The 17082-nt window shown below is 44.5% G+C and overlaps 1 protein-coding gene across 2 annotated transcripts in view; it reads left to right on the forward strand.

Moving 5' to 3' along the window:
• Positions 1–14218: 14218 nt before the first annotated feature.
• EFCAB2 (EF-hand calcium binding domain 2) overlaps positions 14219–17082 on the forward strand; it is a 114542-nt gene continuing 111678 nt past the window's right edge. For both annotated transcript variants that reach the window (XM_035010978.1, XM_035010979.1), the window contains exon 1: positions 14219–14444. In XM_035010978.1, coding sequence (XP_034866869.1) covers positions 14414–14444 — 31 coding nt within the window. In that variant the 5' untranslated portion in view covers positions 14219–14413. The remainder of the gene's footprint in view (positions 14445–17082) is intronic.

Consider the following 17082-nt stretch of genomic DNA (forward strand, 5'->3'; position numbering starts at 1 on the left):
CACCGAAAGCAGTGACACTGGTTGCAACAGAAAAAGAATAGCAGGCAAAAACCGATTATGCATTTGTATGCAATTATCCACCTCCATTTCAAATTCGGTCTAGCCCTTCTCTGCAGCAGAAAATACGTACATGCGCACACATTCATGTATATATCTACATATGCAAATAAATAAATGAAGAGGACCTATCCCTCCTTATTTATCTGCAATGGCATCATTTGCAAACCCGTTCATTTTGAGGCTTTGGTACTGATTAACACATCCCAGATACACTACAACCATATGCCTTTCCTTAAGATCTTCAAGTGGAAGAGAGAGGATATTTCCTGTCTTGCATGGCGAGGCTGGTAGGTAACTAGAAAGGATGGGGCACAGAAGCCACGTTCAGAACTATTCCCTCTGCGTCCAGCAAATTCACAGTGGCAGACTTAGAAAGTTGGGTTACTGCTCTGTCGCTATCATTTGAAACCCGGGGAGCTGGTAAGTCAGATAAAAACTCCAATTTCTGTGCCAAGGACTCCTTCCCCAGAAGCACAATGGCTTTCAGAAGGCCGGAGCTATGGTTCTGCTTCGGTCCCCTACTTTAAAGATGTTTCGAGCACACCATTTGCTTTCTTGCGGTTGCCAGGGTGTCCCAGCTGTGTGCATGATTCTTTAGGGAGGAAGCCATGAAACGCGTGTCCCTAATTCACAAAACTCCATGAACAGCAAGAAGAGAATGACAGATGGGTGTGTATTATAACTTGAAATAGAACATCACATCAAGCAAACCTTCCCATAAAAATACAGGTATAAAGATACATTTGAGAACTGAAATCTTGGGGTACCATATAAAGGATTAAAAAAAACTTACAGAAGGACTCACCATTATATTGCTTTATCAATTAAGGAACAATAACCCTTTGCCTTAAAAAAAAGTTTGAGAGAGGTTTATTTGTAAAACATGAAACAAAATAGGATTACAAAGGAACAAAAATAGGAGAGTGGTGAATAGTGCGGGTTTTGGACTCAGACTAGCTAGGTTCATAACTCACTTTGGTCAATACAAACTCTCACTTTGGGTCTTTGGATAAGAAATCTCACTTCTCCAGGCCACTGTTTCTTAGAATGTCAAGAGGGAATAATCATAGCGTATACCTTGTAGGGTTGGTGTGAGGGTTAAAAGTTCTATATGTAGTTTTGGACCTAGCACATAGGATCCTAAATATTAGTTATTATTTTATAAAAGTAACAGAGGAGCTAGATATCATTAAGTACCTGGGATAAGCTGATTACTACAATCAAGGACTGATTTTTCCCAAGAGCTAAAGGAAAAAAAAGATTTTGCTTTTTTTGGCCAAGAAACAATAGACATTCATCAAGGAATGGGTTTGCAACCCAAACTTAAAGAGATTATTGTTATTTTTAAAAATTCTTTATTTGAGAGAGAGAGAGAGAGAACAGGGGGAGGGGAAGAGGAAGAGGGAGAATCTCAAGGAGGCTCCACAATGAACAGGGAGCCCGAGAGATCAGGACCTGAGCTGAAATCGAGAGGCGGATTCTCAATGGACTGAGCCACTCAGGTGCCCCTTCTCTGCAGTTAATGATCCTTAAAAAGCAGATCATTAACTGAAACTTGGAATACAGGACATTGCGTGGAGTGGCAGATATCTTCAATGGCAAGTTTGCACATGACAGAAACAGTTGTTCGAGGGAAGTGCCTCCTGTCGCCTCTCTGAAAGAGCTGAGGTCTACAGCACTAGCCTGGGACTCCTAGCAGAGAAAGCAGACATGCTCTAAATTCTTCGCCTTATGACACATAGGCACAGGACAGGGAAAATCTAAAAAAAAGGGAAACATGACAACATTTCAAATGACTGGTACCTTAAGTGTGCCTTTAGCAGAAGTGGATCACAGTTCATTCATAACTTACCTACATTTTTGGTCCAGCAAGTATTTGTTTCAGGCATTGGGCAAAAAGGTATTCGGGTCATGAAGACGAATAAGATGCATTACTCTTTTTGGACTTAGATGTTCAGCATGTGGATTAAAGAAAGAGCCACGGGCTTTGGATACTTGAAAACTTCATGTAAAAATCAGTCAAATGTCTTCTCTCCTCCCAAAGAAAAGTCCAGTGGGGTTGGTGCCATGGGGATGGGGCTGCCTCCAGATAGAGCCATGACAGCATTTGATTTGGGAAAGTTATGAATGAACTAAAACCCTAGGATAGCTTCACAGTGAGTACATCAAGTTACATGCCCTATAAGACGAGGAAATGATTATGGCCTGAAAAACTTTAGGATGGGTTTAATCAGTCCTTCTCTCTATTCACAAGTTGGCCCTATAGACTTTGTCTAATTTCCAGAAATATTGAAGGTGTTTTGGATTTAGATTTAATTGCTCTGCTCTGTTCTCCCTCACCCTTGGGCATTTCTCTATTCTAGTACCTTTCTTATTGTACTGTTTTCCCCCCTGTCAGTTCTGAGGTACCTGTTCATTAATTGAGCCAGATTATATAGATAATGCAGATTAAAAAGAAGAGCTCAGGGACAAGGCCGAGTTCGACACAGTTTCTTAAATGGATGAGTTCATTGATTAATCCAGTGTTCCCAAACTTTATTCAGTTATTCTTCACTTCTGGTTTTTGTCATATCCATGTTACTTGTACAATTAGGTAATATTTTCTCTAATTTGACATCAGTTGAATAATTTTTATTGAAATCATGGGTTTGAGGTACTAGATTTTTAAGTACATTATTTAAAAAAACCAGCTATGTAAATTTAAGAAAATTATGAGCCACCTGACATAGTCTGCCACTCATTTGGGCAACAGGGGATTAATAAACTAATGAAATTTTGAACTTGAGAGGCCTCTTTTGGCTTTTCTAATCCAACCCAGAGTTCCGTGGAGGTTAGGAGATTTGGCCAAAGCCACCGGTCAAGGGGACAGTTAAGAGCAGAACCTTGGTCTATAGTTTAATATTGCAAGTTTAGTGCTTTCTTTGTCATGTTTGGTTGCAAATTGTGCCCCCAGCTAGCTGATTAGCGATTTAAATATGGGAATTTCCACCCAATAAAATAATCTTAGTCTGGGTATAAATGGTGAGAAAGTACTTCTTCTGATAGCTGATATGTCCAACTGCTTACGATCACGAATACTTTTTGCCAAAGCAATAACTGTCTCCAATTTTTAAAATATAATAAAATAAAAAGAATAGGATTACATTAATAGAAAATTTTAATGATGGGGAAATGGTGGGGGAACCAAAAAGAGGTCAATGGGAACTTTGCTTAATTTTTTTGCTTTTAAAAATAAAGTCTATTAATAAAAACAAACAAACAAAGAATGCTATTGAGGCTTAATCCTCTTTTTTTAAAAACTTTTTTTATTGTTATGTTAATCCCCATACATTAAATCATTAGTTTTAGACGTAGTGTTCCATGATTCATTGTTTGTGCATAACACCCAGTGCTCCATGCAGAACATGCCCTCTTTAATACCCATCGCCAGGCTAACCCATCCTCCCCCTCCCCCAGACCCCTCAGTTTGTTTTTCAGAGCCCATCGTCTCTCATGGTTCATCTACCCCTCCGATTTCCCCCGCTTCATTCTTCCCCTCCTGCTATCTTCTTTTTTTTTTCTCCTTAACATATATTGCATTATTTGTTTCATAGGTACAGATCTGAGATTCAACAGTCTTGCACAATTCACAGCGCTTACCAGAGCACATACCCTCCCCAGTGTCTGTCACCCAGTCACCCCATCCCTCCCACCCCACCCCCCACTCCAGCAACCCTTAGTTTGTTTCCTGAGATTAAGAATTCCTCCTATCAGTGAGGTCATGTGATACATGTCTTTCTCTGTTTGACTTATTTTGCTCAGCATAATACCCTCCAGTTCCATCCATGTCGTTGCAAATGGCAAGATCTCATTCCTTTTGATGGCTGCATAATATTCCATTGTATATATATACCATTCTTCTTTATCCATTCATCTGTCGATGGACATCTTGGCTCTTTCCACAGTTTGGCTATTGTGGACATTGCTGCTATAAATATCGGGGCACACGTACCCTTTCTGATCCCTACTTTTGTATCTTTGGGGTAAATACCCAGTAGTGCAATTGCTGGATTGTAGGGTAGCTCTATTTTCAACTTTTTGAGGAACCTCCATACTGTTTTCCAGAGTGGCTGCACCAGCTTGCATTCCCACCAACAGTGTAGGAGGGTTCCCCTTTCTCCGCATCCCCGCCAACATCTGTCGTTTCCTGACTTGTTAATTTTAGCCATTCTGACTGGTGTGAGGTGGTATCTCATTGAGGTTTCGATTTGGATTTCCCTGATGCCAAGCAATGTTAAGCACTTTTTCATGTGTCTGTTGGCCATTTGGATGTCTTCTTTGGAAAAATGTCTGTTCATGTCTTCTGCCCATTTCTTGATTGTTAATCCTCTTTTTTAAAAAAAGATTTTATTTAGGGGCAACTGGGTGGCTCAGTCAGTTAAGCGTCTGCCTTCGGGTCAGGTCATGATCTCAGGCTCCTGGGGTCGAGCCCCACATTGGACTCCTTGCTCAGCGGGGAGTCTGCTTCTCCCTCTGCCTGCCATTCCCCCTGCTTGTGCTTACTCTCTCTCTCTGACAAATAAACTCTTTAAAAAAATAAAAAAGATTTTATTTATTTATTTGAGAGACAGAGAGAGCACAAGCAGGGGGAGGAGCAGAGGGAGAAGGACAAGCAGATTCTCTGCTGAGTGGGGAGCCCATCATGACTTGGGGCTCCATCCCAGGACCCTGGGATCATGACCTGAGCCGAAGGCAGATACTTAACTGACTGAGCCACCCAGGTGTCCCAAGGCTTAGTCCTATTTAAAACTGGGATTATGGGATGCCTGGGTGGCTCAGTTGTTAAGTGTCTGTCTTCGGCTCAGGTCATGATCCCAGGGTCCTGGGATTGAGTCCCATATCGGGCTCCTTGCTCAGTGAGGAGTCTGCTTCTCCCTCTCCCTCTGCTGCTCCCCCTGCTTGTGCTCTCTCTCTCTCTCTGACAAATAAATAAATAAAAATCTTTAAAAATAAAATAAAATAAAATTGGCATCATATGGGACACCTGGGTGGCTCAGTCGGTTGTGACCGACTCTTGATTTCAGCTCATGTCATGATCTCAGGGTCGTGAGATCAAGCCCCACGTTGGGCTCACACTGGGTGTGGAGCCTGCTCAATATTCTCTCTCTCCCTCTTCCTCTGCCCCTCCCACCCCCTTACTCTCTCTCTCTAAAAAAAAAAAAATAAAATAAATAATAATATAAATATAAAGATTCATTAAAAAAATAAAACTGGAATTATATTTAACTGATATTATTCTTGTCCACTTCACTTTAATGTTGGGTATTGTTATGGACCATGAAGAAGCATTAATTGCCAGGATAGCTCAAGGCTGGACAGACAAGAGTGTAGCAGTGTGTAGACCCTGGATTGGATATGAAATTTGCTTTTAACATTATCAGTATCCTGATCCCATTTAACATGTTTGATCCTCAAACTCTATTTGTGTTGTTAGTACGTAAGTGATACTTCATGGAAAAGATAATAATTACCATCCTAAGATTTCAAAGCATACATGTAATCAAGTGGTAAAGATGTAATACCCATTTTAAAGACACAGAGGCCCAGAGGTCTGATAAATATTCCATAGCAATTCCAGCAGTAGATATTCCTGAATAACATCAGAGAAAAAGAGAATGAAAATTCAGGGCCCTCTCATTATGCTGTTCATTGTTAAAGTGATCATTTTTAAAAATAATTAACATAAAGAAAGGGTCACAGTTTTTGAGCACTCACGAGAAGGGCATTAAAAAGAGATATAGATAAGCCTTCATCCTGTGCAGACATAGTTATTTAAGATTCAGGGAAGGTTTTATGTTTGTGGGCATTAATTTTAAAAGTATTTATTATATTCTTGGTTTTGTTTTTTTTTGTACATTGTTGTATGATTAGAACAAATATAATACATAGCCCTCTCCTCTATGAGATAGCTATAATTAGTATTAAGTTTCTAGTTAATATTCTATTCAGCTAAAGGTCAATGAATTCAAAGTCCTTACGACCCATTCGAGGCACTGAAATAAAACAATCTAGTGAATAGATTCTGTCAAATTAAATTCACAATCTCCTGTTCTTCACATGGAGGTTTAACTCACCTCTTACCTCCTGGAGAAGGACTCCATTAGTCCAATCCAAAAAAATCCAAATTTTCCCCCTCCCCCACAATGACATACTTCTTTGGTGTTCTGGGTAACTGAGAATTGATCACACATTATAGATATAAACCACTATGGCCACGGCAAGGGTATAGTATGCACTATACATCATTTGAAGGAGAAAGTAGCTGTGGTGGGTGAATATTTAAGTTTTGGGGGTCAATAACTTAATAAATTTGGGACCAAAAAAAAAAAACCCACCCCAAACCATGGGGCACCTGGGTGGCTCAGTCGGTTAAGTGTCTGACTTTGGCTCAGGTCATGATCTCAGGGTCCTGGGATGGAGTCCTGTGTCGGGCTCCCCACTCAGTGGGGAGTCTGCTTTCCCTCTCCCTCTGCCCCTTCCCCCTGCTCATGTCTCTCAAATAAATAAATCTTAAAAAAAAAAACCCAAACTCAAACAAAAAACCGCTAGCTTAAAACTACCAGCTCAAAAGGTATCTCAGCAAATAGAGAGCAGGTATCAGCTATCACGTTAGTGAAATCCATGTTGTACGTAACAAACTGTTCTGCACACACAGTAGGCACTTCATGTTTTCTCTAGTGAGTGAATCTTCCTCCTGAAGAATGGAGAGGGAAGGTAACTTGAACAGGATGGTGCCCTCTGGCTGTATCTCCCCACCCCCCCAGGCATTTGGGCTAACTTCCTTTTATGGCTTGGTGGAGAAGGATTAGGAGTATGTGAGAAGAAGTAAGTGGGACTAGAGAAGTAGTCAACCCTTTCCCAGGTAGCCAGCCCTCCCCTGGTGCAGGGTGCACCTGCTCCCCTCTCTCGTGTGAGATAGGCCTTCCCTTCCCACCCAAGCCTTCCTAAAAATAACTCCCTTTCTAACCTCTTTCCAGCTGCCACCATTCACTCTCAATCTCACACCTTCCCTTCCCTTCTTGAAAATATAGCTGACCTGAAAAAAGAAAAGAGTATGAAGAAAAACCCAGCAAAACCCAAGAAGAGGGGCGCCTGGGTAGCTCAGTCATCAAGTGTCTGCCTTTGGCTCAGGTCATGATCCCAGGGTCCTGGGATGGAGCCCCACATCGGGCTCCCTGGTCAGCGGGGAGTCTGCTTCTCCCTCTGCCGCTTCCGAGGCTTGTGTTCCCTCTTCCGCTGTGTCTCTGTCAAATAAATACATAAAATCTTAAAAAAAAAAAAAATGCGAGAAGCTTTTTTTTTTTTTTTTTAATTTATTTGAGAGAGAGAGAGAATGAGAGACAGAGAGCACGAGAGGGAAGAGGCAGAGGGAGAAGCAGACCCCCTGCTGAGCAGGGAGCCCAATGCGGGACTCCATCCCGGGACTCCAGGATCATGACCTGAGCCGAAGGCAGTCGCTTAACCACCTGAGCCACCCAGGCGCCCATGCGAAAAGCTTTTTAATCTTTGTAGGTTTGTATTTTTGCTTAGTGATAATTTCTGTTGGGGGTGGGGTTGCAGATCCCTGTTCTCAGGGAGTTACTAGAGATGGTGGAAACGTAGAAGCAGTTAGCTTCCAATTCACAAGAATGTTGAGTCTCAACTGAGTGTTATTTGCAGGCACTTTAATAAGTGGTCCTAATCATAGGCCCAGGCCTATGCAGGCAAGGTGAGGCATAGCATGGAGCCAATTTCTTCTCAATTCTAAGGCTACAAATGGCATTGGAATTGTCTATAATACAAAATAATACTACTATATACAGCAATTAAAAAATCCATATAGGGGTGCCTGGGGGGCTAGTGGGACTTGAGAAGTAGTCAACCCTTTCCCAGGTAGCCAGCCCTCCCCTGGTTGATTAAGCGGCTGCCTTCGGCTCAGGTCATGATCCCAGGGTCCTGGGATCGAGCCCCGCATCGGGCTCCTTGCTCCGTGGGAAGCCTGCTTCTCCCTCTCCCACTCCCCCTGCTTGTGTTCCCTCTCTCACTGTGTCTATCTCTGTCAAATAAATAAAATCTTTTTTTAAAAAAAGAAATCCATATATACCTACATCTAGAACTATTTATTTATCCCTTAGGCTATTTTTCTTTTGTCCTGTAAGAGCCACGTGGACTGGCGTTAATCTGCGTAAACTCTGGGAAGGAAAATTAATCATGGTAGTGGTAGCATTGAAACGGTAGGGTGAAGGAAAAGAGCCACATGGGCCAGGCACATCCTTTTACCATCTTAGAGACTCAGAGTAGAGAGCTTTACGAATCAGGAACCATGTCTTTAAAAAATTGCTAGGATGGGCGCCTGGGTGGCTCAGTTGTTTAAGCGACTGCCTTCGGCTCAGGTCGTGATCCTGGAGTCCCGGGATCGAGTCCCGCACTGGGCTCCTGCTCAGCGGGGAGTCTGCTTCTCCCTTTGACTCTCCCCCTCTCATGCTCTCTATCACTATCTCTCTCAATAAATAAATAAAAATCTTTAAAAAAAATAAAAAATTGCTAGGATTCCAGGATGCATATAATATCCCTCTCTTTCCTCATAGGTCAGCAGTGAAACCCTTAAAATTAAAAAAAAAAAAAAAAGTTTACACGATTGTATTTAAGGGTAGCAAAGATGGCAGTGCCAGAGAGATAGGAATGCTTCAGCCCCCTTCCCCTCGCCCCATTGGCAGACAACGCCTCCTTCAAGAGGGGGGAGAGCAGGCCAGTCCCTGGGACCTGACAGAGGGAGGAAATGAAAAATCCAGGAAAATCAGGAGAGACTTTGGGGCACTACAGTAGAAAAGTGACTTTTCCTCTTAGAGAAGCAATTGGGGATCTGCACTCTGGGTTTCCTCATCTTTAATATGGGAATCATACTAGTCGCCTTCTTACAGGGGTATTGTGATGAGTAAGCAGGATAGTCCGTGTAAACTGCGCAGCGAAGTTTCTAGAACACTGTAAGTGCACCAAATAGTATCTCTACTGGCCCGGGAGCCATTGAAGACTCAGCCGGCCATAGTCCAAAGAAATAAAATCAGGCCAGAAGTCAAGGGAGCTGTAGAAGTGGCTTCATGTCCCAACTGGTCAATCATCTCCATATGTCCCTCTAACCTCCACATAACCGCAGGTGGGGAAACAGTTTCCAGAGGAGAAATAACATGTCCAAAGTCAAATAGCTAATGGGTAGTGAGATTCAATCCTGGGTCTGTCTAATCTCCTATTAGCTTGATTCTTCTACACCGCATTATCTCCTTATGTAAATGTTGACATCAGTGAAACTTAATTTTCAAAGATTTATTTTTTGGAGCTGGAACTAAAAAATCATTCCCAAGTCAATTACCAACATCACTCTACACTATTTCTCTATGTTTCACACTTTTGGGGGAGGGAAGAGGTTACGTGAGCAGTCATAAACATTTACTGACTCTCTGGGTCAGCTCCACCACCCTCACCTCTCCAGTCTTATTTTTCAATGAAGAAAAAAACAGAGACTCACCAAAATTTGCTTAGCGCTGAGGGTCCCTGAAAAGTGCCGCTTAGGACAGGAAATGTTTAAGTAATGAATTAAACAGTGACTTGCCGTGTCAATGTGTGTTTTGAAGTGAAACAGAAAGAAACATGTGCTTTTGAGAAACATAGGGCCAGGAGTGTGATTTTTCTAAATGCTTTAAGAGCTGTGGTTTCACATAACATTTATTTTCAAGATGCCCGCAAGTGCTGCAGTCCCGGCTTCCTGCTCTGGGTCTCCCTGAAAAGCCCAGAGGAACTGTGGCTCTGTAAATGCTCTTGTCCGGGGCCAAGAATGTAACACAATTCTCCCTCCTTCTCCAGAGGCCTTAAATCTCAGTGTGCAGGGAGGTGGGGAGGGACGAGAAGATGAACAGACCACTGGGTCATGGGGGTCACTCTCAGAAAGAGTGAGTTTTGCCTTCTCTTCTGCCATCAGAAAGCTAGGACCTCAAGTCTTTGTCCAGATGGGGACAATGTGTATGGCATTATCTGGTTCCCTCAAGTGTCCCTAAGAGTCTGTCCGTTGCTTTGGTTGATGTTTTGCAGTGCTAAAAAAAAAAAAATGGGGGAGGAAGGTGACTAATTCTGCCCAGGGCTGTTGCCCTTCTCTAAACATTCGGGTTACTAAACAGGATATAACACTGATATATTAAGAAGCGGTATAGCACAGGGGCTCTGGAGTCAGAACTAGATTCCTAGGCAGCTCTCTTGTTGACTGAGACCTTTCAGCAGGCCATTAATGGGAAGATGTAGCTTTTTCATCTGTAACACAGGGATACCAGTATCAGGCTCATAAGGATTAAGAGATAATGTATACAAAGTAATTAGAAGAGTTATTTTTATTGCTATCACTGTAATGAAACCAAACCGTTATTCTGTTGTGTTCTGATGAGGTTTTCATTTTGAGATCCCAGGGTAAGGCTACTCACCTATAGGTAGGGATAGTATCTTGAAGGGCTAGTCTTTTTTTTTTTTTCATGATTCTATTAAGTAATCTCTACAACCAATGCGGGGCTCAAACTCACCACCCCAAGATCAAGAGTCGCGTGCTCTACCAACTGAGCCAGCCAGGTGCCCCAGGGCTGGACCTTCTTGATGTTAATCATCTAGGGAAGTGTTGTAACTTTCTTTAGGAAACAGGAATTAGACAAACCAGGGAAGCAACTGCCTATCATTTCCTGGGTCTAGAGCTCAAGGAGTCGAGATATGCTTAAAGCCACTTCTGCTTGAGGTTTAAAAATGGGAAGGTGGAAACCAGGAAGGGGCAGCACACTGAAGATGCCAAGCTCTATCACATAAACTACGTATGTCACGCAGGGAGCAGATTCTCGTAGTGAAGGGTGTGAGGCCTGCAATCAGACCACCTCCTGTCGCGGCACTGGAAAAGCAAACTCTCCGAGGAGAAGCTGAATCTCAGGAAAGAAGTTGGGAGTTTGACTTCTGAGGGCTCCTTCCTACATGGAAGTGGGGGTTTATCTCAAAGAATGTGGATTTCCTTACAAGTGCTTAAGCTTTGAAAGGCTTTCAGTTACATCTATTGTGTCTCATGGAAACTCCAAGACAGTGAGTTTGGACATTGCCATTTCTATTTTTCTGAGTTAACAGAGTTTTTGTTTTGTTTTAAAGATTTTACTTACTTGACAGAAAGAGAGAGACCAGGAGTGAGGAGGGCGTGCAGAGGGTAAGGGAGACGCAGACTCCCTGCTAAGCAGGGCACCCAGGACCCTGAGATCCTGACCTGGGCCAAAGGCAGACCACTTAACTGACTGAGCCACCCAGGCGCCCCATGAGTTAACAGAGTTTTATTTATTTATTTTACTTTTTATTTATTTGAGAGAGAGAGAGAGAGAGATCAGAGAGAGGGACAAGCAGACTTGCGCTGAGCACAGAGCCCCACTGGGGGCTCGATCCCAGGACGCTAAGCTCATGACCTGAGCCAAAAGTAAGAGTCAGCTGCTTAACTGACTGAGCCACCCAGGAGCCACAAGTTAATGGGGTTTTAAAGAGATGAAATAAATGACTTGCCTAGGATCATGTCAGTCCATGGCAATGCCCAAGGAAAATCCAGTTTTTGTTTTTTTAATTATTCCTAATCCAAGGAGGTTTCAATTATCCCCAGAATAGGAAAGTAGACATGGTATAAAGATTTTTTTGACTTATTTTGCCTTACACCACTTATCCTTTCCATTTCAGCCACATCTTAGGTAACTGAGTCAATTGTATTCAGAAGAAACATCTGTGTCCCCTCACCGGCAAGGAACTGGCGCCTGTGTGAAAAGATTTAACTCACTATAAATTCAAACACGCAAAAGGACATAACTTGTACATATCCATCTGGCCGCACTGAATAATTAATCAAGCATGTCATTGTCTAAAACTATGCCTTTGTTTTTTTTTTTTTTTTTTTTTTTTAATAGGCTAGTAGTTTGATTTAGCCCTAAGACTGTATAATGTCTGAGCGGGACCAAAAATAATTTTCCAGTTTGGAATTTCAGAAAAACTCATGAAAAATCATTCTGAGAATCATAAGTGAAAGACCGCTTGAGTGGCATACAGTATTACATAGTTACTCAAAGCCATAGTTAAAAAACAAAATATATCCTAAAGGGAAAAAATGGTTGTGGTTAGTCTGTTGTCCAAAACTAAAGCTAATATTTTAAAAGAATTAAAATTTTAACATAATTAGAAGTCAGTTTTCCACAACCAAAGAAAAGTGGAAAGTTAAGTCAGGTAGCATAATGCAGACTCATTGGCATTGTGGGCCTCTATTTTGTCATTTGGATACCCACTTTTTTTTCACTTTGTGGAGTTTTCCAGAATAATGATACACTTTTATGTGTAATCAGCTAATTAGTTAATTGAAGAATATGTATTAATCTCCTAATACGTGTCCCAAATTAGGCAAGGTACTGTGGGTACACATAAAAGATTTATATGATCAGGCTTCTGTCTTCAAACCTAACTGGAGGGGAGGGGTTAATTAATATACACTGCTTTTTTACTCATCCCAATTTAGAGAAACAGTATTGTCTTAAATCTGCTGTAGGAGAAGTAGAGATTAATATGGTTTGGAATAATTTAAATAATCAAGTCACTGAAAAGACTAAATCCAGTTTAATTTTTAAAACATGTATTATTTCAGACACAAGAACTTAAAAATTGTTGTAGGCACTGGGGATATGGGGACAAAGTGTTTCCTGTCCTCAAGAGCTTACAGTACAAATATACAAAGTAATTGCAAATCAATGGAAGAGGCTCTAGAATAGGAGTTCTGGACCACAGAGGAGGAGGTTGATCCGGAAAGCTTAAAGCTTCAAGGAGTAGGTGACCTTCAAGGAGGTCACTGACAACTGGGAGGGAGCAGACGTGTGTCCGTGGGAGGGTGAATGTTGGGGCCGGGAGAGGGGTGGGAGAAGGCATTCCAGAAAAAGGAAACTGCAAACAGCCTCAAGGCACAGTGAGCGAGAAGTCAACCTGAGCCCACAGCTGAGGTTTTCCTACGTTTATTTCGAAGTCCTTCATTATCTGTATGCAAAGAGGGCGTCTTTAAAAACAAACTACTAGACTATAATGACTACGAAAAACTACGAAATTTAAATATTATGTGAATGCTAATGATTACTTTCCCGTATTCTGGGCAGTCCAAAATTTACTGTAAACAACCGTATTCATTTTATGTAAGTACCTATCTTCCAACAGAAGCCATTTTACGATGATTCAATAATTTCTCATCAATTTCAAAGAGAATGCGGGTTATAGCACCAAATGAGTATCTTCTATAGAAAAAAATAGTTATTTTAATTAAGAACAGTTTGCTTTCGGGTTTACTGAGCGATTACAGGAACAGAATAAAAGAAGCATAACAAGTATGTTAAGAAAATCATCACATACTAGTACCTTGTACTCTGAAGGCTTCAACATTTACAGTTAACAGTTCATACATTTTCACATAACGTCCTTTAAGCTAGTACACGAATGCACTTAAAAATCATCCAAGATTAGCTTTAAAATCTCATATTCGTTTGAACCACGTAATTCAAAAAATCATTTCAGAAAGAAAACGTTCTAGTAGAACGAGCTTATCCTTAAGCCGAGACAAAAATCTAACATCCTGCGACAGCTGCCAAGTTGCAGAAACGCGGGGGGTACAACTTCTCCGTAGTCACCTTAGCTGGAGGTCACGTCAAACCTCACGAGCTAGGACATTTAACGTCGGTGTCGAGGCGGCCGGGCGGGCACGTCTCCGTTGCCATGAGAACCTTCCAGTTTGTGTCAGCAACTGCCGCCTTGACGACGCCGTGTTTGCTCGGCGGCCCCGGGCGCGCGCCGCCACCGCCCGCCCCGGGGGTGCCGGCTGGGGTGCCCCCCGCGCCCGCCCGGCGTCCCGGCCTCCGGGGCAGCCGCGAGGTCCGACCCCGGCTCTCCGGCCGCGTTTTCAAGTCCGTAGTGAAAAACCTGCGCGGCGCCACGTCGTACCCACGGGCGGGGAGGGCGCCGGGCCTGCGAGTCCCCACGCGGGTCAGGAGGGAAGGCAGGGCCCGGGGCTCTCCCACTCCCTCGTCCCCCAAGGCCGGAGTGGGCCGGGGGGGAGGGGGGGAGGGGACGGGGACGCGTGCGGGGAGAGGGGCGGGCGCGCGCTCGGAGCCTCCCCCTCCCCAGCCCCCGCCGCGGGCGCTCCCGCCGTCGGGGTTCGGAGCCGCCGGTGCCCCAGGCCGGACTCGCGCGGGCCTGGAGGGGGCAAGGACGCCGCGTCCTAGGGTGACGCCAGGCATCTCCCGGGCGACGGCTCCGCAACAAGATGGCGGACGATAAAGAAAGGGGAGGCACAGGTAAGAGCCGCCCGCCGCGAACCGGGCCCGCACTGGGACGCTCCGGGCGGGGTGGGCCGCCCTCCAGCGGAGTCCGCCCCGCGGGGAGAGGGCCCACAGGGCAGGGGGCCACGGACGCGTCCTGCAGCGGAGGCCGCCCTCCCCGGCGCCCGCGGCCTCCCAGCCGACGCCTGAGCCCCGCCCCATCCTCCTCCCTTCTCTCGTCCCCACCCTCCCCCCCTCCCCCACCGCCGCCCTCCCCGTGGCTCCGCCGGGCGAGGCCGATAATGGCGTCCTTGTTCGCGGCCGCCGGCACCCCACCTCCACGGCTTCGCCCCGGCCTCTGTGCCGCAGGCGCCACGCCGGCAGCTGCCGGGCTGCTGGCACCCGGGGCGGCCCGGGGGAGGGACCGGCTCTGCCCGCCCGTGTCCGGCGGACCTTCGGGCCGCGCCGAAGCCCCGCCCGGCGGGAACGCGCCCGCCGCCTCCATTTTGCCTGCTTGGTGCGGACGTGGGGGGACGTGGGGGGACGTGGGGGACGGCCCCCGGATCGCGGGCGCTCCCTCCGCGCCAGCAGCCTCAGAAACGCGCGTCCGTGGGGAGCTGGTTGGAGCACCCGCGCTCGGCAGCGTGAGGAGGTCCGGTGGGCAGCCCGGAGGCGGCGGCTGGGTTGCGGGCGCGCCGGCGGAGCCCTGGCCGTCCACGTTGAGCGGCGACCCTGGACGTTGTGCCAGTGCCAACCCGAGCCTCGGGCCCCTTCCTCGGTCGCTCAAAAGTAACAGTCTGTGTATGTGTGCGCACTGGCACACTCGTGGCAAAAACCGGTCAAACCGTCGAGGTAAACATCTTAGAAATGAAAGTATATTCCGCCCCTGTTTCCTTTCTGGGGTGCTGCAATTCCGTCACGTGTCACTTTTCTCAGCCTGCAGCCAAGTGTACTCGACTTACCATTTACGAGTGCAGAAACCAGCCCCGAGGTAGTCAATCACTCGTTTGGCTAAAATCACAGAAAATCGGCGGAGAAACAGATCTACCTATGGATAAGAGTAATACTATTTATTTATAGGACTGTTAGTCTGTAGGGTCGGAAGTGTATTCTAGATGTTACCTTTACTAAGATGGCCTAATTTTTTTATTGTGCTGCCTTAAAAGTAAAAAGTACACCCAAGGAAGTGATTACTTTTTTTAAAGACTAATTTTAAAGGGTTTTATTTTTAGTTTTTTGAGTTTATTTTTGTTTCTTTAGTAGTCTCTACACCCATTGTGGGGCTGAACTCTCGGACGGGAGATCAAGAGTCACATGCTCTTCGGACTGAGCCAGCCAGGCGCTGCTTTAAGACAAATTTTAAAACTTCTCCAGAAAACCAGATGATTTAGTTATTATTTACAAAAAAAAAAAAAAAAAGTAAAAATCATTAGCAGATAAGTTAACATGTTAATTATGGATATATATATATATTTAAAAACATTTTATTTATTTGACAGAGAGAGGGAGAACAAGTAGGCAGAGAGGCAGGCAGAGGGAGAGGGAGAAGCAGGCTCCCCAGCGAGCAGGGAGCCCGATATGGAGCTCGATCCCAGGACCCTGGGATCATGACCTGAGCCGAAGGCAGACGCTTAACCGACTGATCCACCCAGGCGCCTGGATATATATTTTTTTAAGATTGATTAGGTCAGCATGAGAATGCACTGGATCATGTTGCAAATACAATTTTTCTTTACTTAAAAAATAGCTTTTCTGATTTTTCAGTTTTCAAAAATACATTTCTACTTAGAATAAATTCAGAGGAAGAAACAGTTCTGTTCATAAGTATAGAAGTAATGACAAAAGCTGGATGTCATTCATTCCGTTGGCATATATTTAATGCCTATGGAAAGTGTTCTGATTAGGTGAGAATTTTGAAGGATGCAAAGGTGAAAAGAACTATCTTCTTTCAAGAAAGGTGAGATCAGTAAAGGAGATAAGACATCCATGGAGGGGAGAGAACAGTTAGCTGGGCTGGGCAGCCTGTTTGCCAGACCTCTTTCCAGGTGTGTTATATCCCCTCCTGGTCTGTGGACAGCAGCCTGAGCATCCCTGGGAGCTTATCAGAAATGAAGAATCTCAGTCCCTGCCCCTGACCTGCTGAATCAGTCTGCATTTTAGCAGATCTGTAGGTGATCCAGATGCATATTAAAGTTTGAGAAGCAGTGTTATATGGTATATTTTATTTATTAACAGTTTTTTTTTTTTAAAGATTTTATAAATCTATTTGACAGAGACATAGTGAGAGAGGGAACACAAGCAGGGGGAGTGGGGGAGGGAGAAGAAGGCTTCCCACTGAGCAGGGAGCTGGATGCGGGGCTCAATCCCAGGACCCTGGGATCATGACCTGAGCTGAAGGCAGATGCTTACCAACTGAGCCACCCAGGCGCCCCTATTCTTAACAGTTTTATGAGTTGATTATATTGCAGTTGGTAGGACATGATGAAATGACGCCATGTTGCCTGAGGGTAAACTAGCAACTCCTTTGGCAGTTATCATCTTCGTATGGACATAATTGCACTCCTGTATTTGATTCTCAGCTCTGAAGTTTGAGAAATTACACCTAACCAGTTAATCAGAATTGATCAAGGCTTTGGGGTTTCACGCAAGCTAACTAATTAGTTATGAATTCCAT

The sequence above is a fragment of the Mirounga leonina genome, unplaced genomic scaffold (assembly GCF_011800145.1).
Source record: "Mirounga leonina isolate KUSES-001 unplaced genomic scaffold, KU_Mleo_1.0 Mir_154, whole genome shotgun sequence".
Taxonomy (NCBI): domain Eukaryota; kingdom Metazoa; phylum Chordata; class Mammalia; order Carnivora; family Phocidae; genus Mirounga; species Mirounga leonina.